Source organism: Mixophyes fleayi, chromosome 4 (assembly GCF_038048845.1).
Source record: "Mixophyes fleayi isolate aMixFle1 chromosome 4, aMixFle1.hap1, whole genome shotgun sequence".
NCBI classification, from domain to species: Eukaryota; Metazoa; Chordata; class Amphibia; order Anura; family Limnodynastidae; genus Mixophyes; species Mixophyes fleayi.
Genome location: NC_134405.1, coordinates 340,848,222 through 340,875,357, shown reverse-complemented (window position 1 = coordinate 340,875,357; position 27,136 = coordinate 340,848,222). Strand labels below are relative to the sequence as shown.

Here is a 27,136-nt window from a genome sequence, read left to right as displayed (position 1 = left end):
TCTTGAGGATGGCAGAAGGTCAGGGTTGGGCTCTTCCCCTCAGATCCGATCTGCTAATTCAAGGTCCATTTCATTATCTGGACTTAACTCATTTGGCTTTAATGGCGTGGCTATTGAAGCCAAACTCTGGAGCTCCAGAGGTTTCTCATCTAGCGTAGTGGATACCCTGATGAAAGCTCGTAAACCAGTATCAGCAAAGATTTACCATAGAATATGGAAGATTTACGTACAATGGTGTGAAAGTAATAATCCTGTGTCTTTTAGTCTAACTCGGTTTCTGGCATTTCTCCAGGATGGGTTAGAGAAGGGTCTTAGATTAAGCTCCCTGAAAGTTCAGGTCTCTGCACTGTCTTTCTTTCAATGCCGCTTGGCCTCCATGTCAGATATTCATACTTTTCTTCAGGGGGTTCTGCATGTGCAGCCTCCCCATACTCCTCCGTTGGCCCCATGGGATTTAAATTTAGTTCTGAATGTTCTATAACATCCTCCTTTCGAGCCTCTGGAATCGGCTGACATCAGATTTGCGACATGGAAAGTTGTTTTTCTCTTAGCCATCGCTTCAGCTAGAAGAGTATCTGAATTAGGAGCCTTATCTTGTAGAGTTCCTTACTTAATTTTCCATGAGGACAGAGCGGTCCTCACAGAGAATTCCGTCTTTTTTGCCAAAGGTGGTTTCAAGTTTCCATATGAATCAAGAAATAGTGGTTCCAGCTTTTAAGGAAGAAGAGTCCTCTCCTGGGTCCTCTTCTCCGTCTTTGTCAATAAGTTTGGATGTGGTCAGAGCTTTAAAAGTAAACGTGGAAAGGACTTCTGTTTGTCGAAGAACTGATTCTCTTTTCGTGCTTTACGACTCCTCAAAGAGAGGATGGCCAGCTTCCAAACAGACAATTGCTCGCTGGATTAAGTCTGTCATTAGGCATGCCTATATGAGTGTGAACCGGCCTGTGCCTAGAGTTGTCACGGCACCTTGGGGGCATCTTGGGCTGCTCGTCATGGGGCTTCTGCGGATCAACTGTGTAGGGCAGCTACCTGGTCTTCTGTCCATACTTTTACTCGGTTTTACAAATTCAACATTTTTGCGTCTTCGGACGCCAATTTTGGCAAAAATGTATTACAAGCAGGTAGACCAATTAATTCCCACCCTTAGAGGGGCTACTTTATAATGTCCCCAAGGAAGCAGTGTCCCCCAGAATGGATGATGGAGAAAAGAGGATTTTTGTACTTACATTAAATCTCTTTCTACGAGTCCATCTGGGGGACACTGCGTTCCCTCCCTTTTGCTGTAATTTTAGTTAGTTAGACTTGTCCAATTTTTTCTTGGGACTTTAGTATTAACTGAGGTGGATGGGATTGCAGAGGGGAGGAGTCAGCAGCAAGTTTAGTTCTTAACTGTCTAAGTGCCAACTCCAACGCCCTCAGACAACCCCAAGGTAGCAGTGTCCCCCAGATGGACTCGGAGAAAGTGATTTAACGTAAGTACAAAAATCCTCTTATTTATTCTGACATAAGATCCTGATTGACGACCTGTAAACAGGAAATTTTGCATTGCCCATAATCCGGATGATAACGACTGACATATAAACGGCGCACAAACACGGAGGCTGAAATCTCACTTTCATAGAGTGTTTATTGAAACCACACAATATAAAACATTTTCTTTACAGGAAAATACAATGCCAGACTAAGATAAATGAAAGAAATGATTATTAATAATCGTCTGTCCTAAAATACTTATAATACACAAATGACCTTAATAGAGGTATAAATATGTACGGAAATAATATCTGTAAAAACGGTGAACTGTGATGTCATCATTTCATTGTTCCTTTGGGAAAACTTGCTTATTACAAGGAATAATGATCTCTCTACTGTAAAATATTAGAGATATTAGAAGACACGCCAGATTCCTGTGCCGTATATTATAAGTCACAAGGCCGGCCTCCTCAGTGGTTTATAATGGACATGTCATTTATAGTAAGGACTTTATTATCATTGCAATAAACAAAATGGATAAGGATCTGTGCAGTTGTGTCTCTGTTATGTTATTAATGCAATTATAACACAAATATGTCTCTCCTTACAAACACTGCGCTGTTGTATGGATAATGTAAGTGACCCAAACATTATGCAGCATTTCTGTCACTTTAGAATGACGTTTGCCCATAAGATCTGCCCCGTACTTCATATTTGGGGGCCACACAAGATAAAACAGTTTTAGGAGCCTATTCCCAGGCGTTGTGTTTATCTGGTTGACTCAGAATTCTGCATCCTGAGAGTTAAAGATAATGGAGCTCATTTAAAATTGGACGCATTTAACATATGTAGGAAAAGACACAAGTAAAAAGCATATTTATGTACATATGTTCAGTTGGAGCATCACGACATGGCCTAGGAAGCGTAGCCAGGGTGTCACCCAAAAATACAGTAGGGATCGTGTAGGGATGCAGCTGGACAGTGTTAGTAGAAAAGTTATATTAATCTATGTGTACAACATTTAATAATGTAATAAAGTATTACATACACAATTGACAATTATTAACAAAAGTCACATTTCCATATAAAATGTAATTTAATACAAACACAAATAAAGTAAATTTAAGTAAAATTAAATAAATTCTGTTGATTTACGATTTACAGATCTAAGGGTAACCTTCTATTCTGCAATAGGCTAACCAGAAATATCAGTGAAGTAATGTGACTAATGAATGAAGTACGGTCAGTTGGAGGGGTCAATGTGCAGTCAGCCAATCAGAAGCTAGGTTAGATCATCACTAATGACCGCCCTCCAGTCGCGGTGTATTTGGGGTACGTGCACCGGGCAGATATGCGAATCTTACGCAAAAAAACAGACCTATGTCCAATTCTAAATGAGCACCATTGAGATGATAAAAAGGAGAGTTTTTATATTATAATGATCCTAAAAGGTGCTGAGTTATGTTACTATATAAAGTCATATCTATACAATATACAGATACAAGTGCTGAACGTTTATAAAAATACTAATATATTTCCCCATGATGAGATCACAGGAACCCTTCACCTGGAGAAGATACTAATACTGCGTTGTGAGGCGTCATGGTATAGTATGGGGGCAGCAATATATGGTAGAGGGTGGGGTACATGTAATATACGGTAGAGGGTGAGGTACAGGTGATATATGGTAGAGGGTGGGGTACAGGTAATATATGGTAGAGGGTGAGGTACATGTGATATACGGTAGAGGGTGGGGTACAGGTAATATACAGTAGAGGGTGGGGTACAGGTGATATATACGGTAGAGGGTGGGGTACAGGTGATATACGGTAAAGGGTGGGGTACAGGTGATATACGGTAGAGGGTGGGGTACAGGTGATATATGGTAGAGGGTGGGGTACAGATAATATATGGTAGAGGGTGGGGTACAGGTAATAAACGGTAGAGGGTGGGGTACAGGTAATATATGGTAGAGGGTGGGGTACAGGTACTATACAGTAGAGGGTGGGGTACAGGTAATATATGTAGAGGGTGGGGTACAGGTGGTATACGGTACAGGGTGGGGTAGAGGTAATATATGTAGAAGGTGTGGTACAGGTAATATACAATATAGGGTGGGGTATAGGTAATATATGTAGAGGGTGGGGTACAGGTAATATATGTAGAGGGTGGGGTACAGGTAATATACAGTAGAGGGTGGGGTACAGGTAATATATGTAGAGGGTGGGGTACAGGTAATATACAGTATAGGGTGGGGTATAGGTAATATATGTAGAGGGTTGGGTACAGGTAATATACAGTAGAGGGTGGGGTACAGGTAATATACAGTAGAGGGTGGGGTACAGGTAATATATGTAGAGGGTGGGGTACAGGTAATATACAGTAGAGGGTGGGGTACAGGTAATATATGTAGAGGGTGGGGTACAGGTAATATATGTAGAGGGTGGGGTACAGGTTGTATACGGTAGAGGGTGGGGTACAGGTAATATATGTAGAAGGTGTGGTACAGGTAATATACAGTATAGGGTGGGGTATAGGTAATATATGTAGAAAGTGTGGTACATGTAATATACAGTAGAGGGTGGGGTACAGGTAATATACAGTAGAGGGTGGGGTACAGGTAATATATGTAGAGGGTGGGGTACAGGTAATATACAGTAGAGGGTGGGGTACAGGTAATATATGTAGAGGGTGGGGTACAGGTAATATACAGTAGAGGGTGAGGTACAGGTAATATACAGTAGAGGGTGGGGTACAGGTAATATACAGTAGAGGGTGGGGTACAGGTAATATATGTAGAGGGTGGGGTACAGGTGGTATACGGTAGAGGGTGGGGTACAGGTAATATATGTAGAGGGTGGGGTACAGGTGGTATACGGTAGAGGGTGGGGTACAGTTAATATATGTAGAGGGTGGGGTACAGGTGGTATACGGTAGAGGGTGGAGTACAGGTAATATACAGTAGAGGGTGAGGTACAGGTGATATACGGTAGAGGGTGAGGTACAGGTAATATACAGTAGAGGGTGAGGTACAGGTAATATATGTAGAGGGTGGGGTACAGGTAATATATGTAGAGGGTGGGGTACAGGTAATATACAGTAGAGGGTGGGGTACAGGTAATATATGTAGAGGGTGGGGTACAGGTGGTAACGGTAGAGGATGGGGTACAGGTGGTATACAGTAGAGGGTGGGGTACAGGTAATATACAGTAAAGGGTGGGGTACAGGTAATATACAGTAGAGGGTGGGGTACAGGTAAAATATGTAGAGGGTGGGGTACAGGTCATATATGTAGAGGGTGGGGTACAGGTAATATATGTAGAGGGTGGGGTACAGGTGGTAACGGTAGAGGATGGGGTACAGGTGGTATACAGCAGAGGGTGGGGTACAGGTAATATATGTAGAGGGTGGGGTACAGGTGGTATACGGTAGAGGGTGGGGTACAGGTGGTATACGGTAGAGGGTGGGGTACAGATGGTATACGGTAGAGGGTGGGGTACAGGTGGTATACGGTAGAGGGTGGGGTACAGATGGTATACGGTAGAGGGTGGGGTACAGGTGGTATACGGTAGAGGGTGGGGTACAGGTGATATACGGTAGAGGGTGGGGTACAGGTGATATACGGTAGAGGATGGGGTACAGGTGGTAGAGGGTGGGGTACAGGTGGTATACGGTAGAGGGTGGGGTACAGGTAATATATGTAGAGGGTGGAGTACAGGTAATATATGTAGAGGGTGGGGTACAGGTGGTATACAGTAGAGGGTGGGGTACAGGTAATATATGTAGAGGGTGGGGTACAGGTGGTATACGGTAGAGGGTGGGGTACAGGTGGTATACGGTAGAGGGTGGGGTACAGGTGGTATACGGTAGAGAATGGGGTACAGGTGGTATACGGTAGAGGGTGGGGTACAGGTAATATATGTAGAGGGTGAGGTACAGGTGGTATACAGTAGAGGGTGGGGTACAGGTGGTATACGGTAGAGGGTAGGGTACAGGTAATTGTATCTAGTAGACTGAGGTAGTTGTTTTATTATTATCTCTCCCACTTAGAATCTATTCAATGAAACTTCATTCATTAGCTTAGGAAATGTTGGTTAATCTTGGCTGCTCCATTACTGGGCTCAAATTAAAGTGTTTTCAGTGATACTTAGTTACAAAGAATAAAAAGAGAAATTGTAAATAAATAATGTACTATTTATGTGCCCCACCCCAGGTACCCCTCAGTCCTCCCAGTACCGCGTCTCTATCGCTGCCACCCCCCTTGTGATCACCTCCATGTTTTCTCCTTATCCTCTCCCAAAATGTCACTCATTCTCTCGCTCACATTCATCTCCACTCACTCTCTCTTCCTCCACTCACTCTCTCTTCCTCCACTCACTCACTCACTCACATTCACTTCTCCGCGACCCTCATTCAGTATTGTGTGAAGTGTTTTCTCTTCTCATAAAAGTAAAGTTTTCATTCTCCAGAAGCTTCACATGATGCCGAATACCGGGTCTTTCGTTACACAAGCGTCCTCCTCTTCTACTGCTTCTCCCCCAGCGTCCCCTTGGCCAAATCTTCAATGAACTTGTCCCATTTCTTCTGCCAGATGTCTGTGACTCTGTCCTTCCCCTCTGGGGACAAAGAGCTGTAACTGAACAGAGGAAACCGTACGGCATTGTCAGTCGTTATAGTATAGGAGGAACGCGGGGGACACGTCCTGCGCTACAACGTAACTACATTCTCAGATACACTATAGGAATATAGGGCTATCGTTCCGGCTGGGATACGCAGAAGGATGGTCTCTGAAACATTATGGATCAATGGGAAACTGTCACCTAAAGAAAACCACTAAAATACGGATAGATGTATTTAACTGGTAATTACCTTTTCGATCCTTTACAGGAAGCACAATGACAAGGTTCCAATTTTTCATACCACTAGACTAACCTGCTGAATCCTCCGTCTTAGGGTTGATGCACAACGTCTTTGCATTTCTCCCCCGTTTTCCACAGGTATATGAATGAGAGATGGAAACTCACCTAGCAATCATTGAACCCTATGGACGGACACTGGTGCAGAACACGTGGCCGCGTTAGTAAGGTGGATGACGCAGGAGGAACAAGGGTAGAACGTGTTTTATAGTTCTCTGTTCCATCATCCACATTGCAAAGACGGCCACGTGCACAGCTCCCGTGTCGTAGGGATTAATGATCTCTTAGTGATTCTATCTTTTCTCCATCCAGTGTACAAACCGCAGGGGAGAGATAATGGCAGCGAGGACAGGTGAGGTCAATTGAGACACCTGGGGATCTAGAGAGACTTTAAATACGTTCGCAGCCATTGTAGAGCGAATCACAGAAGCATAAGCAATGCTCAGTCACCGCGAGAGCATGATGGGAGTTGTAGTCCAGTAAGTGTTAGGGGACAGGCAATGAAGTCTAGTAGTTGAACTTTTAATTAGTTTTGTAATAATTAAAATAAACTGTGTACACTGACTAATTGTGCCATAAAACATTGAGCCTTGATATGAAGCGCATTCCACTTACGTGATCGAATTCATTGCCAGTTGTTTCAGAGTCTTCAGATCGGCTTTCATACCGGCAATTCCCATGAACACCTCATAGAAGTCGTAAGACACCCCTTGGGCACCGAAAATAGATGGGTCGTCGGAACTAATGACCAGAGGTTGACCGTCGGCCAGAAGTGCAGCCGCTGGGTGATTGCGAAGGTCGGACACCAAGAGGAGCACCTGAGGGAGATAAATAAATCAGATAATGAGGGTAAAGGAGGGAACAAGACACCCATGGAGGTACCTTAACTTCCAGTTACCTGGTTGGACACCGGACAGATCTCAAGAGGGACATTCATCTTCAGGGATAGCTCCCGAGCCACAGGGTGCTTGAGGAGGGCATATCCGTGGCCAATTCTGGAAGTGTTAAGCAGCAGAGCATCCAGAACGTTTTCATCCACATCCATCCCTTGCCAGCCTGATTAGATTTACATAAACATATAACAATTAATGATAAGTAATCATGTATCACTCATCATCGCCTACATGTTCTGACCATAATCTCGGCTCATCATCATTTATTTATATAGCGCCACTAGTTCCGCAGCGCTGTACAGAGAACTCACTCACATCAGTCCCTGCTCCATTGGAGCTTACAGTCTAAATTCCCTAACATACACAGACATACACACACACACAGAATAGGGTCAATTTGATAGCAGCCAATGAACCTACCAGTATGTTTTTGGAGTATGGGAGGAAACCGGAGCACCCGGAGGAAACTCACGCAAACACGAGGAAAACATACAAACTCCACACAGATAAGGCCATGGTCGGGAATTGAACTCATGACCCCAGTGCTGTAAGGCAGAAGTGCTAACCACTGAGCCACCGTGCTGCCCCGATTGACAAGCAGAGGAAGAGACTCTGCTTATGAAACCATTGAGCCAATCTCTGGCTTTAGGCACATTCACTGTGCCCGCTATGGGTTACAACTAATAACGTTCCCTCGGGGCACACGCGTTGTGAAAACTAAGTAATGCATGAAGAGGGATATCCTGAGCGATGCCAGTCTCCGCCAGGTCGCACACACTGCTGTTGCAGAAAGGGGCATTTCATGTTCAGAGCCACCACTGTAACAGTTGTTTTAACCCTTGCACTGCCAAAGCGCATGTTTAAGAGAGATCACAGGCCTCCGTCTCCCCCAGTGTCTTACTAGTTTCTCCGGCATGGAAGAAGTAGGGGAGGGTGACTCCCATCTTGCTGGGGATGATGAGGGCGTCTAGGAGTTGGTACAGAGAGTTCCCGGCATCTTCTTGGCCGACCTACGAGAAAAAAAACACCAGATTCTTGGTTCATAAGTGTCTGCCATGTACATTTATCGTGGCATCTGGGCAGGGGCGATGGACAGTCCTGACACCGGGCATATATAGTATTGTTCTACTTATATCGCACTCCGTTACCTGTATCTGAGTATTACACTTCTACTTTACTCCTGAGTATTATATTAAATAACCTGTATATTTGAGAAAGTAAAGTTAAAGTAACTTCGTTAAATATTATTCCATCGGTTTCCTTTCGTCTACATCGATGCAACTGTATTGAGTTTCCAGTTTCCAAAGTAACAATTTGCCAGCATGCCAAGACCAGACTGGGAAAACTAAACAGATACGTCGTACAGACAACACACGGACGTTACTTGTATGCCAGATACATAAATAAGAATTAAATAAATACTTGGCACAGATGCCTCATTGTCCACTGAGAGGCTGATATTTGTCTCCATTGTGTCTCCATCTATTTGCAGATAATAGTGACTGATCTACAACTCGTAGGGTTTACTGAGACTTAGTAAGTGCATTTTAACAAATGTTTGGGAGCCCAGAGCAGCTAGTACTAATAGCCCATTCGGCAAATGCCAGAGCTGCTGGATAGTCAGCACACACATAGTATGCACGTGACACCTATACAGGTCACACCTGGCAATTATGCTCATCCTATGGGATTATGTCATCTTCCATCTACTCTCTGTTGCACACACTCATCGCCCATTCCTCAGAAAAAGACTATAGACTCATTGTTACCAAATCGAAGCCAGCCATGGTGTCAGGGAACTCGGCCATCAGCTGCATCGCCACGTGGACGGCTGCTTTCACCTTTGAAACATCCTCGTGTCTGTAAAAAATAAAAGTGTTCCAGTAAATCCTTGTTAGGCTTCATCAAACGTCAACCAACCTGGGACACGGTGGAAAGAACTTGGCACAGTTATCGATGCCCCGGAGCTTGGTGTTTGCAGCATATTCTGAGACCATGGGATGGAACCAAATGGATGGACACGAAGGTGGACGGGAATGCCATCTGATGATATGTTTTGGCTACGTCCCTGAGCGCGTAATCCCAACAGATGCAGGTCTTACCTGTGTACGGTATAGATGATCTTTAGTCCCAAGAAATCCGGATGGTCTTCCGTGAACCTCTTGGCCACATCTCTGTAAGAAGCCACTAACCAGGAGCGATCATGGGTCGTACCATCTAGCTCGTAAACCTTGGAGGGAGGGAGGTTGTCGGACACAGATCTGTTATCTCTTGTATCATTATCATAAATCAGACACAGAACGTTACCAGGACCAGTGACCACCAGGTGGCAGTATATAAGTATAGAACTATGCAGCGTGCACACTCACCGGGGGGAGCATGGCTCTCAGCTCGATGTATTGGATGTTATCCTGATAGAGTTCCTTGAGCCCTTCGTAGATATACGCCCTGAAGACTGGGGCATAGCAGATCAGGCCTGCTCCAGCGATGAAAGCCCCCTCAAACCGACGCCAGATTATGTCCTGAGACGGGTAATCAATCTCGGGGGTATCTGTCAGCAGGGTGAGGTTGCGCATCAAGCTGAAATAAATGGAGAATGGAGGAAATGTTTCCACAAAATTCTACCGCAATGCCCCAGATTCCAAGAGAGTAGAGTCCATCTCCCGACAGTGAATGACCCACCCACTGACCTGCTATCAAACTCTGTCACATTTCCCAGCTTCTTCCTGTACGTTTCCAGGAGGATCCACTCGGAACAGCCCGGGGGCAGCTGTCCCACCGGAGCTGGTTTGGAGAACACAAATCTCAAATCCCCAGTTCTGGTGAAGCAGATGTAGCAGTCTGGTAGGTAAGAGGCGTTTTTCACCAGCCAATCCACGCTCAGGATCGCAAAATCGTGTAGGTGCAGAGCGCCTCCTACAGGGGGGGGCAATTATGGCAGAGTTAAAAAAAAAAATCTTACCATCTTTTTCACAATTTGAGTGTAGACTATTGTAGGAGACAAAGGGTGTCAGAATTATACAGCATGATTGTTAGATTCATGTCATTCTATGTAATTGAAGTGTTTATGTATTTATCTTGCGTTTTCCTAGCAAATTGTAATCAATTGTTCAGCCCATTTGTACAGCTGATCGTAAAGGATAAAGAAGGACGTGGTGGATGTGACAGACGAAAGTTAGGGATAAACCCTGGTCTGCTGCCCTCTTCCTTTAGCCCCCCTCTATACATTTTCCAGTACATAGGATACACTCACATGAGGCGCTGGCATTTTGGAAATGTATTATCTAAAACCAGTGAGTGCTATGATGTGTTAGGCCACTAGAGGGCGCTATAGTAAACACGATAACGTCACGTCAGGCGTCCAATGGAGACAAATAACAAATTAGAAGCTAAAATGGGTTATACAAAATGTAATGGAAATAATTATGGTAATAAAACCCTCTCTGGGATATATAGCCGCCATTTGCGTATATAAGGGATGATATTATCGTGTGTCATAAAATGCAATAAAAGGATAGAAGGTAGGTAAATAAATCATTTTTTCTTTATCAAAAACAATTATTTATTTTTCTATTTTTTTAAGTTTTTTATTTTTTAAACTTTATTATTTGAATTGTGGTGAAAAAGGAATCGTGGCTTCCAGTCTTACTGCGCATTTGTGAACCAGCAATGTGTCTGCAGGTAAGAGCAACTGTAACAATCTATGTTATGTACAGTATACATTAATAACATCCTGATATATTGTATGAGTGTGCTTATACCCAGATTCAAATGGAAACGTTTCATGAGATCAGCTTATACTTGAATACGGGTGTACGTGTAATATCCGTCCTTATTAAAAGAAAAACGCAAATTGCGTTCCTCGCTGAACCAGGCCCGCGTTCAGCCTACGGTGGTCCTTTGACCGCAGTAAATGTGACTGTGCGTTCTCACCTTTCGGCATCTCTCTAAGAATGTTGAACACTTTGCTCTGCTGGATGAGCCCACGGGCCTTGAAGAAATGCATGCTGGGAGGGAAGACCCCCGTGCTCGCGGCCTGACTCATTTCCGCTTCTTTTATCCTCATCAGGTTCTTATTGGCCTCCACTTCTCTCTCTCCCAGGACCAGGCTGCCTCCGACCCTCTGGAAATTCTCCTTATCCATCAGAACGTCGCGTTCCTCCCATAACGGGGCGCAGTGGCCAAGGCTGACAGCGGACAGAAGGAGGATCCATGTTGGCGAGGTCGTCATCTTCTTACTGGAATAAAGAGGCACAATGTACTGCTGTAATGACCGTTATATAAGGAGCACTGAGCGAGGCCTTTCTCGTTATACTACTAGAATGTCAGCTGATCTGGCTCCTCCCCCTCATTTAAATACAGAGCAGGGGCCACCTTTCTTTTTACACTACTAGAATGTCTGCTACCTGGCCACATTCCCTCATTTACATACTGTCTCCTCCCCTCATTTACATACAGGGTCTTTCTTAATGTTCTGGTTCCCCTAGTTGCTTCCTGGAAACTTGAGCAGGTCTCCTTGTTTCCCTGTCTTTCAGGTATCAAATCTAGATTGTAAGCTCATATGGGCAGTGAAACTGTATCTGAAATATTCTGTGGTTGATGCAAAGTTGGTCGCAATTGCGCCTCACAGGAGCAAATAACGTTAATTAAAAACGGCACAGTTTCGGGCATAAGCAAAGTTGCAGCTATCACAAGATGTATGCCACTCTGCACGGGTAGATTACACGCCCCATCATGGCCGTAACTAGGGCTGTGCGTCAGGGGAGACCGCCCAGGGGGCAACGCTGAATGAGGGCGCAATTTAGGAATATTTTAGGATCATTTGGTTAAAATTGAGGTCTAGGGGGGCGGCTTTTGTCCTTCCCGTCCCAGGCGCTAGAATTCTAAGTTACGGCTCTGCGCCCCGTCCCTCGCGCCATGTTTATGACTATTTGATTACGTTTTGTCTATTCAATACAACTTGCACTGTCTACTACCGGAGAAACAAGTCCCGTCTCACGTACGTGGAAAGAAGAACTTCTTAAACAAGCACATAAAACTGTTATATATAAGAGCCAGAGTCAGTGGAGCGTTCGCAAACAACCAGGCGCAAGAGATCCGCTAGCCATAATCGTCATCCGCTATTTGCACCTTTCCTTATACCACCCACTGGCGTATATATGCGTCTCTTTTCCGATCTACATCTGTTCGCAATTGCAAATTAGGGCTACGTCAGAACGCCCCGTCCCTCACCCGTTCCGGACACAATCGGGCATAAGTGACACAACGCAGATCTGCATAGACGCGTATAAGTGCAGCCACTTTTCTTGGCATATGCAGAACAATTCCACGCTGCGCCCCTCTGCACAATATAAACATTGTATGTAGAGTACAATAAATAATATAAATAACAGCGGAACGGGTCACACTAGATGAGCGGATTCACTTCAAGACTGATGCACAATAAAGTTGGGTGATTCCTCTACCGCCCCACTTATCTCCACCTTCTCTTCCTCCTACCACCCCTGTCTCTTCCACCCATGTCTGCCACTCCCCCTACTGCCTGGGTGCACACACAGCTCTCTACTACTCCTGAGACCACGACTGTATCCGTCATTTCTCCATCACCCGGCCCCCTTCACACCACAGAAGCTGCCTCCCAGCTCTCTATATCTCTGTTCCATCTGCCCCCTCGTCTTACCCCTCGTCCTCCCTGTAACTTCCAGAATAAGTTGGGTGCATCAGGCTCAGATCAATGTCTACATTTGCCCAGTATCCCATCCACCCATACGGGGCACAGGATGGCACCCGACACACAGAGATATAACCCCAATGATAGGACTGTCCTACCTTACCCAGCGCGGATCCTTGAGTGTGACACCCGGCTTTACACCACGGCTTTATCACCAGACCTGCAAGGTCAGCAAATAGCCGGTTTGTGCACGAGTGACGGGTTCTGTATGACAAAGAAATCAGCCAGAAACTGCTGTCTGTGCCGATACTCTGCAGTAAACACTTCCTCTATCTGTTTCGTTCTGGTTCAAGGTCGCGGAAAGTTATCGTCTTCCACTGACTAAACCACATTCTTACTTTATTCTAGTGCACAAGTTATGCTAAAATATGTGTAAACGCCTGTAAACAATGTCCGTATAAACAGTGAGCTGTGATGTCATCACTTATAATCAGTGAGCTCTGATGTCATCGCTTATAATCAGTGAGCCATGATGTCATCGCTTATAATCAGTGAGCTGTGAAGTCATCCCTTATAATCAGTGAGCTCTGATGTCATCGCTTATAATCAGTGAGCTCTGATGTCATCGCTTATAATCAGTGAGCTGTGAAGTCATCCCTTATAATCAATGAGCTCAGATGTCATCGCTTATATTCAGTGAGCCATGATGTCATCACTCATAATCGGTGAGCTGTGATGTCATTGCTTATAGTCAGTGAACTGTGATGTCATCGCTTAGCGTTCTTCAGGAAAACTTGTGTATTCTAAGGACTAATGTCCATGCTACATTATTAGATATAAGAAGTCACCACTGATTTGTGTCATTTGTATAAGAGCACTGAGCTTACAGCCTGGTACTTTTATACGGTGACCGAACTTCTCTATGACCTATGAAATCCGTATAATGTATAATATTAGAGGCATTATCATAAATAATATTATTTATTAATCTATTAATCATTAACATAGTCCGCAGCAATTGTGGAGATTAGAAATAATGATGGACATACGCAGAGTAATATACAGTTATAAAGTGGCCCTGCCTGTACGAGCTCCCAGTCTGATATATAGATGGTACCCGGCGTGTGGTTAGTACTACGGCCATAGAACACGAGACATCCTGCACACTGTATAGTTCTGTTTATGTTCTGCTTTACTTACAGCAAAACCTTTAACACACTGACAGTCTGTTATATTTTAACTAGAGATACTCACTGACCCCCATGAACTGGTTCTGGTTTTGGATCTGGATTAGCTTCGTGTTTTGGTTTTGGCAAACCCACCCTTGTGTGTTTTGGTTTTGGATATGTATTTTTTTAGAAAAATTGCTAAAAATATGCTAAAATTACATAATTTAGCTTTTTTTTTTCTTCCTACATTATTATTAACCTCAATAACACTAATTTCAAGTCATTTGCAGTAAATTTTGACCACCTCACAGGTCACAATATTGTTTTCATACACTTTCAAATAAAGACTGCAGCAGTTCTTGCCAGTGATAAGAAGACGGCCATTGTCATGCCTGGGCATAAGACCTAAAAATCCACCTCTTATGTGTGGAATTATTTTTACACAAATTCTGACTACAGTTGTCTATCCATTTCTAGCATTGTAAAGCCACAGTCAGTAGAGATAGAGAACTTAACCATCTAGGATCCTCATCCATGTTACGGCATTTGAAGCGAGTTCATGGAAACCTCTTGGGAAAATCAGAAACTTATGCTAAAAAAATAACAACAAGCAGTCCAGCATCATCTAGCTCCCTTCTCTTATCTAGATCCCAGCACCTGCAATCTATACCCCCAACACCTTCATCATCAATATCCTCACAAGTGATCGGAGTTATTTCTGCATCTAAGTCGGTAATGCGAGATGACTCCTCCACTTTCCAGGACTCCTCAGAAGAATCCTTGAGCGTTAGTCCCACTGCTGCTGCTGCTGCTGGGGGTGGATCTTCAACCCAGAAGCAGACCAAGAAGAAAGCTACTAGTAGTTTACAACAATTGACTGTTAAACAATCCTTAGCAAGTATGAAAGCTGTCACCCAGTCGCAAAGCGGATCACAGATGCCATAAGGACTATGCTAGTATTAGATCTGCGTCCAATATCCACTAATAATGCAGCTGGTTTTAGACAATTACTTGAGGTCTTGTGTCCCCGTTACCAAATTCCATCTCGACACCATTTTACTAGAAAAGCTATTTCTCACCTCTACCAGAAGGTTCGTAAAATGTAATTATTGGGCTTCAAAATGCCATTCTACCCACTGTACACTTAACCACAGATATGTGGACAAGCGGAACTGGGCAAACTAAAGATGATTTGACTGTGGCAGCCCACTGGGTTGGTAATTCGCCTTCACCAGCAGGGACAGCAGCAGCATGTACCCAAGTACGTCAATTTTTTTTGAGGCAGGCTACTCTGTGTATCAGCGGCTTCACTAAGAGGAATATTATTATTATTATTATTATTATTATTATTATTATCATAGATTTGTAAGGCTCCACAGCGCCGTACAGTAGGGAAGACAAGGATATACATAAAACAAGACATACGTAGAACAAGCACAGACAAGGCAGACAAAATTAATGGAGACATGAAAACAAAGGGTATGAAGGACCCTGCTCATTAGAGAGCTTACATTCTAAAGGGAGGAGGGGGCACAGCTAAAACAAGAGGAGCGAGTGTGGCTCAGAGTGGAGTGTTATCAGGGGGTTAAGGTCACCTCTAAAAAGGAGATGGGTTTTCAAAGAGCATCTAAAGATTTGAAGGCTGTGGGAAAGTCTGATTGAGCGGGAATTCCATAAGGGGGAGCAGCACGGGAGAAGTCTTGAAGGCGGGAGGGAGAGGTGCTTATCAGAGACTAGACAAGGCGCAGGTCAAAGATAATACCGCTGACAAGGGATGTCATTGCAACATGGCTTATCCTGCTTGGACTCACCTGAGGATATGTGATTTCTGCTAACGCCACCAATATTGTTAGAGCATTACAGCGGGGGGAATTCCATCACATTCCCTGTTTTGCTCACACAATCAACTTGGTGGTACAGAATTTTTTCAAAAATTACAATGATATGCAGGAGATGCTGTCTGTGTCCCGAAATATCTAGGGTCATTTTCGGGATTGTGCAACAGCATGTAGGAGAATGCAGCAGCTGCAAGAAGAATAGAATTTGAGGGGGAATGTACTTTAGTCCAGCGAAGTAGTCACCTATGAAGAGAGTGCAGACACTGTTAGCTTGAGTCAAGTGATTCCCCTAATTAGACTTTTTGAGAAGCAGCTAGAGAAATTAAAGGAGGAAATGAAACAAAGCAAATCCGCTAACTATATTGTAATTATAGATTAAGTACTTAATTTGCTTCTCCAGCATTCAAGAGTTATCAACATCTTGAAATGGGATCACTACATTTTGACAACTGTGCTTGATCCTAGGTTTAAGAGATATGTCTTTATTTCCCACTGTTCCAGATCAGAAGAGATGCAATGAGCTCCTGGTCAGCAGGCTGACAGCTCAAGTGGTACATGACACAACGACGTCTCCTACTTCAGTTTCTTTGCAAACTGCTTCTAGGAAAAAACTAAGCTTTCTTAAGACACCCAGTGGTGATGCAGATGATTCAGCACAACATTTTGACATTTGGGCTGGTCTAAAAGAATTGGCCAAACATCGTGACAGCTGTGCCATAAAATGAACTACAAATTCCACGAGGAAGGAGATTATCTGCAATTACATCAAAGTACACAGACTTCTGTAATGGTGGATTCCAGCGGGGATGAATTAGTATTGTTTGAGGAAGATGTTCACAATGATCAGGGTGAATATCATGACAGTGTAGATTGCAGGTGCTGAAATCTAGCTAAGAGAAGGGAGCTACCTGATGCTGGTATGCCTGGTAATATTTTGGGTACAATGGCATCTTGGCAATTTTATGTTTTTCTACAGTAAAGTTTCACCTTTATTAGAGAGGTTTTTTTCTTTGAAAAGGTACAAGCTTTTTATTTACATTTTTGTTTCCCTGTCTTAAAACCACTATGCACTTGAACATAGGCTTTAGCACATGAGGGAGTGTAGGGATTAGTATCATCATGACTGAGACTGGAGAGTGACAAGAACACTGCCACCCATCCTGTTTCTGTATGAGCTATGGCACATGTAGAATGTTGCTGGAGACTTTTAAGAACACTGACAGCCCTATTATTACAATTTATGTTTCAGCACTGAACCCTGCCACCTCTCCTGTTTCTGAGTGAGCTATGACTATGGTACAGTGAAATGTAACTGCAGATTTAGATCAAGCCAGCCAGCCCTATAATTTCTATTTCAGCAATGGCAATTAGCAATTTTGTAATGGAGCTCTCCTGTTTGTGTGTAACCTATATGACTGCGCTCACTGTATGACATCACCATCCAACCACACACTAACCTGCTACATAGACTATGTGACTGCGTTGTGACATCACCATCCAATCACACACTAACCTGCTACATAGACTGTGTGACTGCGCTGTGACATCACCATCCAATCACACACTAACCTGCTACATAGACTGTATGACTGCGCTCACTGTGTGACATCGCCATCCAATCACACACTAACCTGCTACATAGACTGTGTGACTGCGCTTACTGTGACATCACCATCCAATCACACACTAACCTGCTACATAAACTGTGTGACTGCGCTCACTGTGTGACATCACCATCCAATCACACACTAACCTGCTACATAGACTGTGTGACTGCGCTCACTGTGTGACATCACCATCCAATCACACACTAACCTGCTACATAGACTGTGTGACTGCGTTGTGACATCACCATCCAATCACACACTGACCTGCTACATAGACGGTGTGACTGCGCTGTGACATCACCATCCAATCACACACTAACCTGCTACATAGACTGTGTGACTGCGCTCACTGTGTGACATCGCCATCCAATCACACACTAACCTGCTACATAGACTGTGTGACTGCGCTTACTGTGACATCACCATCCAATCACACACTAACCTGCTACATAAACTGTGTGACTGCGCTCACTGTGTGACATCACCATCCAATCACACACTAACCTGCTACATAGACTGTGTGACTGCGCTCACTGTGTGACATCACCATCCAATCACACACTAACCTGCTACATAGACTGTGTGACTGCGTTGTGACATCACCATCCAATCACACACTGACCTGCTACATAGACGGTGTGACTGCGCTGTGACATCACCATCCAATCACACACTAACCTGCTACATAGACTGTGTGACTGCGCTCACTGTGACATCACCATCCAATCACACACTAACCTGCTACATACACTGTGTGACTGCGCTCACTGTGACATCACCATCCAATCACACACTAACCTGCTACATAGACTGTGTGACTGCGCTCACTGTGTGACATCACCATCTAATCACACACTAACCTGCTACATAGACTGTGTGACTGCGCTTACTGTGACATCACCATCCAATCACACACTAACCTGCTGCATAGACTGTGTGACTGCGTTGTGACATCACCATCTAATCACACACTAACCTGCTACATAGACTGTGACTGCGCTCACTGTGTGACATCATCATCCAATCACACACTAACCTGCTACATAGACTGTGTGACTGCGTTGTGACATCACCATCTAATCACACACTAACCTGCTACATAGACTGTGACTGCGCTCACTGTGTGACATCACCATCTAATCACACACTAACCTGCTACATAGACTGTGTGACTGCGCTCACTGTGTGACATCACCATCCAATCACACACTAACCTGCTACATAGACTGTGTGACTGCGCTCACTGTGTGACATCACCATCCAATCACACACTAATCTGCTACATAGACTGTGTGACTGCGCTCACTGTGTGACATCACCATCCAATCACACACTAACCTACTACATAGACTGTGTGACTGCGTTGTGACATCACCATCTAATCACACACTAACCTGCTACATAGACTGTGTGACTGCGTTGTGACATCACCATCCAATCACACACTAACCTGCTACATAGACTGTGTGACTGCGCTCACTGTGTGACATCACCATCCAATCACACACTAACCTGCTACATAGACTGTGTGACTGCGCTCACTGTGTGACATCACCATCCAATCACACACTAACCTGTTACATAGACTGTGTGACTGCGCTCACTGTGACATCACCATCCAATCACACACTAAACTGCTACATAGACTGTGTGACTGCGCTCACTGTGACATCACCATCCAATCACACAGCTATACTCATGTTATTGTTGGGTTCACTTCCTACTACTGCACCAGGACTCCAGTTGGCAGTTTATATTTTTGTCACTGGCAGACTCCCTTCTGGGAAAGGCAGCTTTCACTTTGACACTGGCTGTTCCCTCTGTGATTCTGGCAGCCCTCTGTAATAACCTGGCAGCTCTCCCTGTTAGAATGACAGCTCTTTCTGCAGGGCTAGCAGCTTTCTCTGTTATGCTGGCAGCTCTTTCTGTTAGACTGGCAGCTCTTTCTATGGGATTTATATCCCTCCTTGTCACATTCAGTCTCTCTGTAATGGCACTTTACTCAGGACTGAATTCCCCCCTTAGGGTTTATCCACCTTCAGATGATTTTATTCTATTGGCTTCTACACACCCCTTGGATATGATTCAGCTCTGCTCTGCACTGCGCAGGATACCATTTTATCCACTGAGAATCTTTGTGTCATATGCAGGGCAATGGGAATAAACAATTTTACCTTATGACCTACAGACAGCACTGAAAACAGCAGAAGGACAATGCAATGTAAGGTCAACTGAAAATGTAAAATCCCTTTAAATTTGAACTGCATGACACTAAAAACAATGAAAATTTATGCTATACAGAGTCAGTAAACGTATTAGTAAGCAGCATATAAGTATACGGCTTCTTACCGGTCATTAATGAGATTATATATGAGAGTGTACTACTGATTTGTATCAGCGATGCGTACTTCTGCATTGATAAACAATTGCTGTCACAGCGGGAGAGGAAGGTTACGTTATATTAAGTCATGGAATTTAGTGCCAGAAACTTTCATTCCCTGGGGCTTAAGCTGTGTCCTTGATTTCACGCTGGTTAGAGTACAACGCAAACTCTACATGACCCCGGTAAACAATCAAAGAGGGACTGGATGGGATGCAAGTTGTAGGGTGATGTCAGATAGTCTGCAGGGAATTTGTAATATAAAAGATACCTAGTCCTTTGTTTAGGACACAGTAACAGATCAGTAGCAGATATATAGCATGGTTTGTCCTCACTTTCCTATATGTACCCCAGAATTGGCTCAGTCAGGTTCTATGGATACTTCAGTCTATAATGCCATGTCTATACAATTCTGATGCCTAAACAAGACTTTAGAGGGGTTATACACAGTCCTGTCTGCAAAACTGATCCCTGCTTTTGACTGGTGGGCGAGGGGAGGGGGCTTTAAGGGCTGTAGAGAGCACCATACGATTGGTTGTGTTCCATTCACAACCAATCCCACTCTTTGGACCCTTTTAAAACGTTTGCCACAAATCCTTACCCAAAGTAGGGATTGGCATTTTTATAAAGTTTTCGTGTTCTACCCCTTCAATCAGATAGGTGGCTGTTCTGGAACGGTCATTTGGTTGGTTTGCTGCACTAATGTACAATCTCAATGGATGGATCACTATCACAGTATTAACGTAAAACTGGGGTTTACGAAAGTGGGGGGATGGTACAACTCAATAACTGAAATAACCATTTAGTAAAGAAATGATCAATACAAGTCTCACAGGGTTCTTAAACTAATTAAACCGTATCTCAGAGTGAAGATCATCTGATTTGTTTTGCAGACGTAGCAACATCTCAGGAACTTTCATTCATTAAGAGAAAAGAGGAACTGTCCTGTTTCACTCCCATACATCAAGCTGACAGGTGACAGGAGAATATATATATGTTTTACCCTTTCCTCCCTGGGGACTGGGTATTTATATAGTCATAGTGTAACTCTACAAGTTATAAACTGACATTTAAACCCATCTGCAATGAGCGGGAGCAATGAAAATTAAGACAATATAATAAGGATTAAACAATCTATAATTGTGATATTAACTGTAATAAGTTAACCAGTCATTGCAATGTATTTCGGAGTACTGCCAGAGAGCTGGGGTGCTCAAGGACAGTAAGACGACTGTGCCCTGGCTACAATACAATGCATTCTAGATGTTTTATTTAGACTTTCTTTGTGCATTAAATAGCAGGTTTTTTTTGCAATTTAACCCTTCTCCAACACAGTCAACATAGTTTCCTTATTATCTTATTCATCCGGCGCTCCAAAATAACGGCTGCGGCCTCCCGATACAGCCACGCTAAGACTTACCGCCAGCTACGCTCCAGGGCGCTGAAGCTGCTGTTTTGTACATTGTAGTCAAAGAAACGCCTCTGTCATAGCGAGACTGACTACCCAGCAGTGTCAGAGATTACAAGACACTGCTGGCTTCCTCCACAGAACAATGTTTCATATTGTAAGACTCGATTGTGCTTTAGCTGAAATGTGTACACACTTTTGCAATTGCAGTGCAGATCACACGATAAGCTACCGCTTGTTTAGATATTGCGAGAGTGCCCATGCTCCCGCGATCATGTTTTATCATACAAAGACACATGGCAACTGTTGATTTGGTTTTTCAGACTTCCTAAAAAAATTATGATCATCGATGGAACGATGCCGGGTCAATGTGGCAGTGTGCACACACTAACGACCAGCAGTGTAGGCAGATATCTGTACAGTGTCAGATGGTTATGAGAGATGAAGATCACAGATCTGTAGGTAAGTTGTGTAGGTATGTACACATGGTGTAGGTAAGTTGTGTAGGTATGTACACATGGTGTAGGTAAGTTGTGTAGGTATGTACACATGGTGTAGGTAAGTTGTGTAGGTATGTACACATGGTGTAGGTAAGTTGTGTAGGTATGTACACATGGTGTAGGTAAGTTGTGTAGGTATGTACACATGGTGTAGGTAAGTTGTGTAGGTATGTACACATGGTGTAGGTAAGTTGTGTAGGTATGTACACATGGTGTAGGTAAGTTGTGTAGGTGTGTACACATGGTGTAGGTAAGTTGTGTAGGTATGAACACATGGTGTAGGTAAGTTGTGTAGGTATGTACACATGGTGTAGGTAAGTTGTGTAGGTATGTACACATGGTGTAGGTAACTTGTGTAGGTATGTACACATGGTGTAGGTAAGTTGTGTAGGTATGTACACATGGTGTAGGTAAGTTGTGTAGGTATGTACACATGGTGTAGGTAAGTTGTGTAGGTATGTACACATGGTGTAGGTAAGTTGTGTAGGTATGTACACATGGTGTAGGTAAGTTGTGTAGGTGTGTACACATGGTGTAGGTAAGTTGTGTAGGTATGAACACATGGTGTAGGTAAGTTGTGTAGGTATGTACACATGGTGTAGGTAAGTTGTGTAGGTATGTACACATGGTGTAGGTAACTTGTGTAGGTATGTACACATGGTGTAGGTAAGTTGTGTAGGTATGAACACATGGTGTAGGTAAGTTGTGTAGGTATGTACACATGGTGTAGGTAAGTTGTGTAGGTATGTACACATGGTGTAGGTAAGTTGTGTAGGTATGTACACATGGTGTAGGTAAGTTGTGTAGGTATGTACACATGGTGTAGGTAAGTTGTGTAGGTATGTACACATGGTGTAGGTAAGTTGTGTAGGTGTGTACACATGGTGTAGGTAACTTGTGTAGGTATGTACACATGGTGTAGGTAAGTTGTGTAGGTATGTACACATGGTGTAGGTAACTTGTGTAGGTATGTACACATGGTGTAGGTAAGTTGTGTAGGTATGTACACATGGTGTAGGTAAGTTGTGTAGGTATGTACACATGGTGTAGGTAAGTTGTGTAGGTGTGTACACATGGTGTAGGTAAGTTGTGTAGGTATGAACACATGGTGTAGGTAAGTTGTGTAGGTATGTACACATGGTGTAGGTAAGTTGTGTAGGTATGTACACATGGTGTAGGTAAGTTGTGTAGGTATGTACACATGGTGTAGGTAAGTTGTGTAGGTATGTACACATGGTGTAGGTAAGTTGTGTAGGTATGTACACATGGTGTAGGTAAGTTGTGTAGGTATGTACACATGGTGTAGGTAACTTGTGTAGGTATGTACACATGGTGTAGGTAAGTTGTGTTGGTATGTACACATGGTGTAGGTAAGTTGTGTAGGTATGTACACATGGTGTAGGTAAGTTGTGTAGGTATGTACACATGGTGTAGGTAACTTGTGTAGGTATGTACACATGGTGTAGGTAAGTTGTGTAGGTGTGTACACATGGTGTAGGTAAGTTGTGTAGGTATGTACACATGGTGTAGGTAAGTTGTGTAGGTATGTACACATGGATCGGCTGCTCATTGGGACTTTCAGGCGTTGGGGTGAAATCATTACAGAAATTGAATGTGAAGCAATTTCCAATACTGTGTCCCCAGCTGAACATTCACAACATAAGACATAGTGTGGATATAACTAGGGATGTGCGAGAGGGGGGACCGCCCAGGGCGCCACGTTGAATGGGGCGCAGTTTATGAACGTTTTAGGTTCATTTGGCTAAAATTGACGCCTAAGAAGGTGGTAGTTTTCCTTCTTGCCACAGCTGTTAAATATGAAGTTACCATTCTGCAGTGCTGTGCAGGGGTCATACATAATACATACATAATACATACATAATACATACATAATACATACGTAATACATACATAATACATACATAATACATACATAATACATACGTAATACATACATAATACATACATAATACATACATAATACATACATAATACATACGTAATACATACATAATACATACATAATACATATGTAATACATACAAATGGAGACATAACAAGAGAAGGGATAATGTACATTAGATAGAGTATAAAGTACATACACATAGTACACACATAGCACACACATATAGCACACACATATAGTACACACACATAGCACACACACATATAGTACACACATATAGTACATACATATAGTACACACATAGCACACACACATATAGTACACACACATAGCACACACATATAGAACACATATAGTACACACATATAGCACACACACATAGCACACACATATAGTACACACACACACATAGCACACACATATAGTACACACATATAGTTCACACATATAGTACATACATATAGTACACACATAGCACACACACATATAGTACACACATATAGTACATACATATAGTACACACATATAGTACACACACATAGTACACACATATAGCACACATATAGTACACACACATAGTACACACACATATAGTACACATACATAGTACACACATATAGTACACACATATAGTACATACATATAGTACACACATAGCACACACACATATAGTACACACACATAGCACACACATATAGAACACATATAGTACACACATATAGCACACACACATAGCACACACATATAGTACACACACATATAGTACACACATATAGCACACACATATAGTACACACATAGTACACACATATAGTACACACACATAGCACACACATATAGTACACACACATATAGCACACATATAGTACACACACATATAGTACACACATATAGCACACACATATAGAACACATATAGTACACACATATAGCACACACACATAGCACACACATATAGTACACACACATATAGTACACACACACATAGTACACACATATAGCACACACACATAGCACACACATATAGTACACACACATATAGCACACACATAGTACACGTATAGTACACACACATATAGTACACACATATAGCACACACATATAGTACACACATATAGTACACATATAGTACACACATTTAGCACACACATATAGTACACACATATAGCACACACATATAGCACACACATATAGTACACACACATATAGCACACACATAGTACACGTATAGCACACACATATAGTACACACATATAGTACACACATTTAGCACACACATATAGTACACACATATAGCACACACATATAGTACACACATTTAGCACACACATATAGTACACACACATAGTACACATATAGCACACACACAGTACACACATATAGTACACACATATAGCACACACATATAGTACACATATAGTACACACATTTAGCACACACATATAGTACACACACATAGTACACATATAGCACACACACAGTACACACATATAGTACACACACACACATAGCACACACATAGTACACATATAGCACACACATATAGTACACACATATAGCACACACATAGCACACACACATAGAAAACACACATATAGCACACACATATAGTACACACATAGCACACACATAGTACACACATAGCACACACATAGCACACACACATAGTATACACACATAGTACACACATGTAGCACACACATATATACTGAGAACTATTCCAGTGTTCAGTATTTAATAAGAAACTGATGAATATAACATACATAATACACTTATATAACTAACGGATATTTGAAGCTACAGTTGACCGTTGTGATGCATGGTACCTACACAGATTGTACACGTGTGGTATGACAACTCAAAGGGGGAATTGGTAAACATAAGGTGATTTTGGGTGCAAACTGCAGAATGTAAGTTATACTTTATAAACACCTGCAAAGATGGAGGCTGAGAAATATAACTGTATCCAGGGACAGATACATCAATCTGCAGCTTGTGACAGTAATACGGGACAGAGTACAATCCTCTGACTCTGTCTCTGGGTCCTGACTCTCTCTCTGGGTCCTGACTCTGTCACTCTGGTCCTGACTCTCTCTCTGGTCCTGACTCTCTCTCTGGTCCTGACTGTCCCTCTGGGTCCTGACTCTGTCACTCTGGTCCTGTCTCTCTCTCTGGTCCTGACTCTCTCTCTGGGTCCTGACTCTGTCTCTGGGTCCTGACTCTCTCTCTGGGTCCTGACTCTGTCTCTGGGTCCTGACTCTCTCTCTGGGTCCTGACAATGTCACTCTGGTCCTGACTCTCTCTCTGGTCCTGACTGTCCCTCTGGGTCCTTACTCTCTCTGTCTCTCTGGTCCTGACTCTCTCTCTGGTCCTGACTCTCTCTGGTCCTGACTCTCTCTCTCTCTCTCTCTCTGGGAACTGACTCTCTCTCTCTCTCTCTCTCTCTCTGGGAACTGACTCTCTCTCTGGGTCCTGACTCTCTCTCTCTGGGAACTGACTCTCTCTCTCTCTCTCTGGGTCCTGACTCTCTCTGGGTCCTGACTCTCTCTCTCTCTCTCTCTCTCTCTCTCTCTCTCTCTCGCTCTCTCTCTCTGGGATCTGACTCTCTCTCTCTCTCTCTCTCTCTGGGACCTGACTCTCTCTCTCTGGGAACTGACTCTCTCTCTGGGTCCTGACTCTCACTCTCTCTCTCTGGGTCCTGACTCTCTCTGGGTCCTGACTCTCTCTCTCTCTCTCGCTCTCTCTCCCTGGGTCTGTGTCTCTATTTGTGATAACTGTTGCCAGCTGTTTGCTGCCTGTTGGCATAGCGGGCATTACCTTGTGCTAGGTGTCAGGCTGGTGGAGGGAAGGAGCGGGCTGCATGCAGAAGGATCACAGACCTGTCTGTATTCACTCTCAGCTGCTTGTTCTCTGCGCTCTGATCCTTCCTGATCCTTCTCCTCTCAGTCCCCAAACAGCTGAGAAAGAGTCCAGACAAACACTCCAACCACCCACCATCTGCTGCCCTCCCCTCCAGCAGCGTCACTGCTAGTACCAGACCCCACCAATAGGGAGCAGCCCAGGCTACGCCCACAAGCTGTCCCTGAAGGTGTCCCCAGCATAGTGACAGCCAGAGACAGTTACATAAAGTGCAGGAGGAAGTGACTCCAGCTGCCATACACAGTGAGAAGGGGAAACTGTCACTGGATACATTGTACAATAATTGTAGCGATATTGCTGGGACACTGTAACAGGTCATGTTCTGCACTACATTCCCCACCATATATGTACTAAACATGATTATAATGTGGTTTGTTTTTTTACATGGAGAAACTTCTCTTTAATTACATATTAACTTATAAAGTTAAAAGAATCAGAAAGACAGAGAGAATTGTATT

The 27,136-nt window shown here is 43.4% G+C and overlaps 2 protein-coding genes across 5 annotated transcripts; both read right to left on the bottom strand.

The window, feature by feature from the left end:
• Positions 1–1,609: 1,609 nt before the first annotated feature.
• Positions 1,610–5,803, bottom strand: LOC142150895 (uncharacterized). The gene is made up of 3 exons (XM_075206070.1): positions 5,745–5,803; positions 4,892–5,486; positions 1,610–4,314 (listed from the first exon to the last, which is right to left on the bottom strand). Exons 1-3 carry the CDS (start codon positions 5,801–5,803, stop codon positions 3,037–3,039), a joined length of 1,932 nt encoding a protein of 643 aa, XP_075062171.1. The 3' UTR covers positions 1,610–3,036.
• Positions 5,311–26,758, bottom strand: ADA2 (adenosine deaminase 2). Of its 4 annotated transcripts, none has more exons than XM_075210711.1 (10): positions 26,639–26,758; positions 11,216–11,520; positions 9,973–10,198; positions 9,652–9,862; positions 9,385–9,512; positions 9,052–9,142; positions 8,184–8,292; positions 7,288–7,445; positions 7,005–7,207; positions 5,311–6,109 (listed from the first exon to the last, which is right to left on the bottom strand). In XM_075210711.1, the coding sequence occupies exons 2-10, from the start codon at positions 11,511–11,513 to the stop codon at positions 5,998–6,000; spliced, it is 1,536 nt and encodes a 511-aa protein (XP_075066812.1). In that variant the 5' UTR covers positions 11,514–11,520; positions 26,639–26,758; the 3' UTR covers positions 5,311–5,997. The 4 variants fall into 4 exon arrangements, with proteins under 4 accessions (XP_075066812.1, XP_075066811.1, XP_075066813.1 ...); XM_075210710.1 differs by having other exon boundaries at positions 26,577–26,751; XM_075210712.1 differs by lacking the exon at positions 26,639–26,758 and adding an exon at positions 13,112–13,510.
• Between the last annotated feature and the right edge of the window lie 378 nt (positions 26,759–27,136).

Coding starts and splice junctions, on each gene's coding strand:
- LOC142150895 (XM_075206070.1), bottom strand. CDS start 5,803: ATGAATGTGAGCGAGAGAATGAGTGACATTTTGGGAGAGGATAAGGAG. Junction 5,487..5,744: donor GATAAGGAGAAAACATGGAG/GTGATCACAAGG, acceptor CAACTACCTCAG/TCTACTAGATACAATTACCT. Junction 4,315..4,891: donor CACCCTCTACCGTATACCAC/CTGTACCCCACC, acceptor TACATATATTAC/CTGTACCCCACCCTCTACCG.
- ADA2 (XM_075210711.1), bottom strand. CDS start 11,513: ATGACGACCTCGCCAACATGGATCCTCCTTCTGTCCGCTGTCAGCCTT. Junction 10,199..11,215: donor TCTTAGAGAGATGCCGAAAG/GTGAGAACGCAC, acceptor CCCCCCCTGTAG/GAGGCGCTCTGCACCTACAC. Junction 6,110..7,004: donor CTGGCAATGAATTCGATCAC/GTAAGTGGAATG, acceptor TCCTCTGTTCAG/TTACAGCTCTTTGTCCCCAG.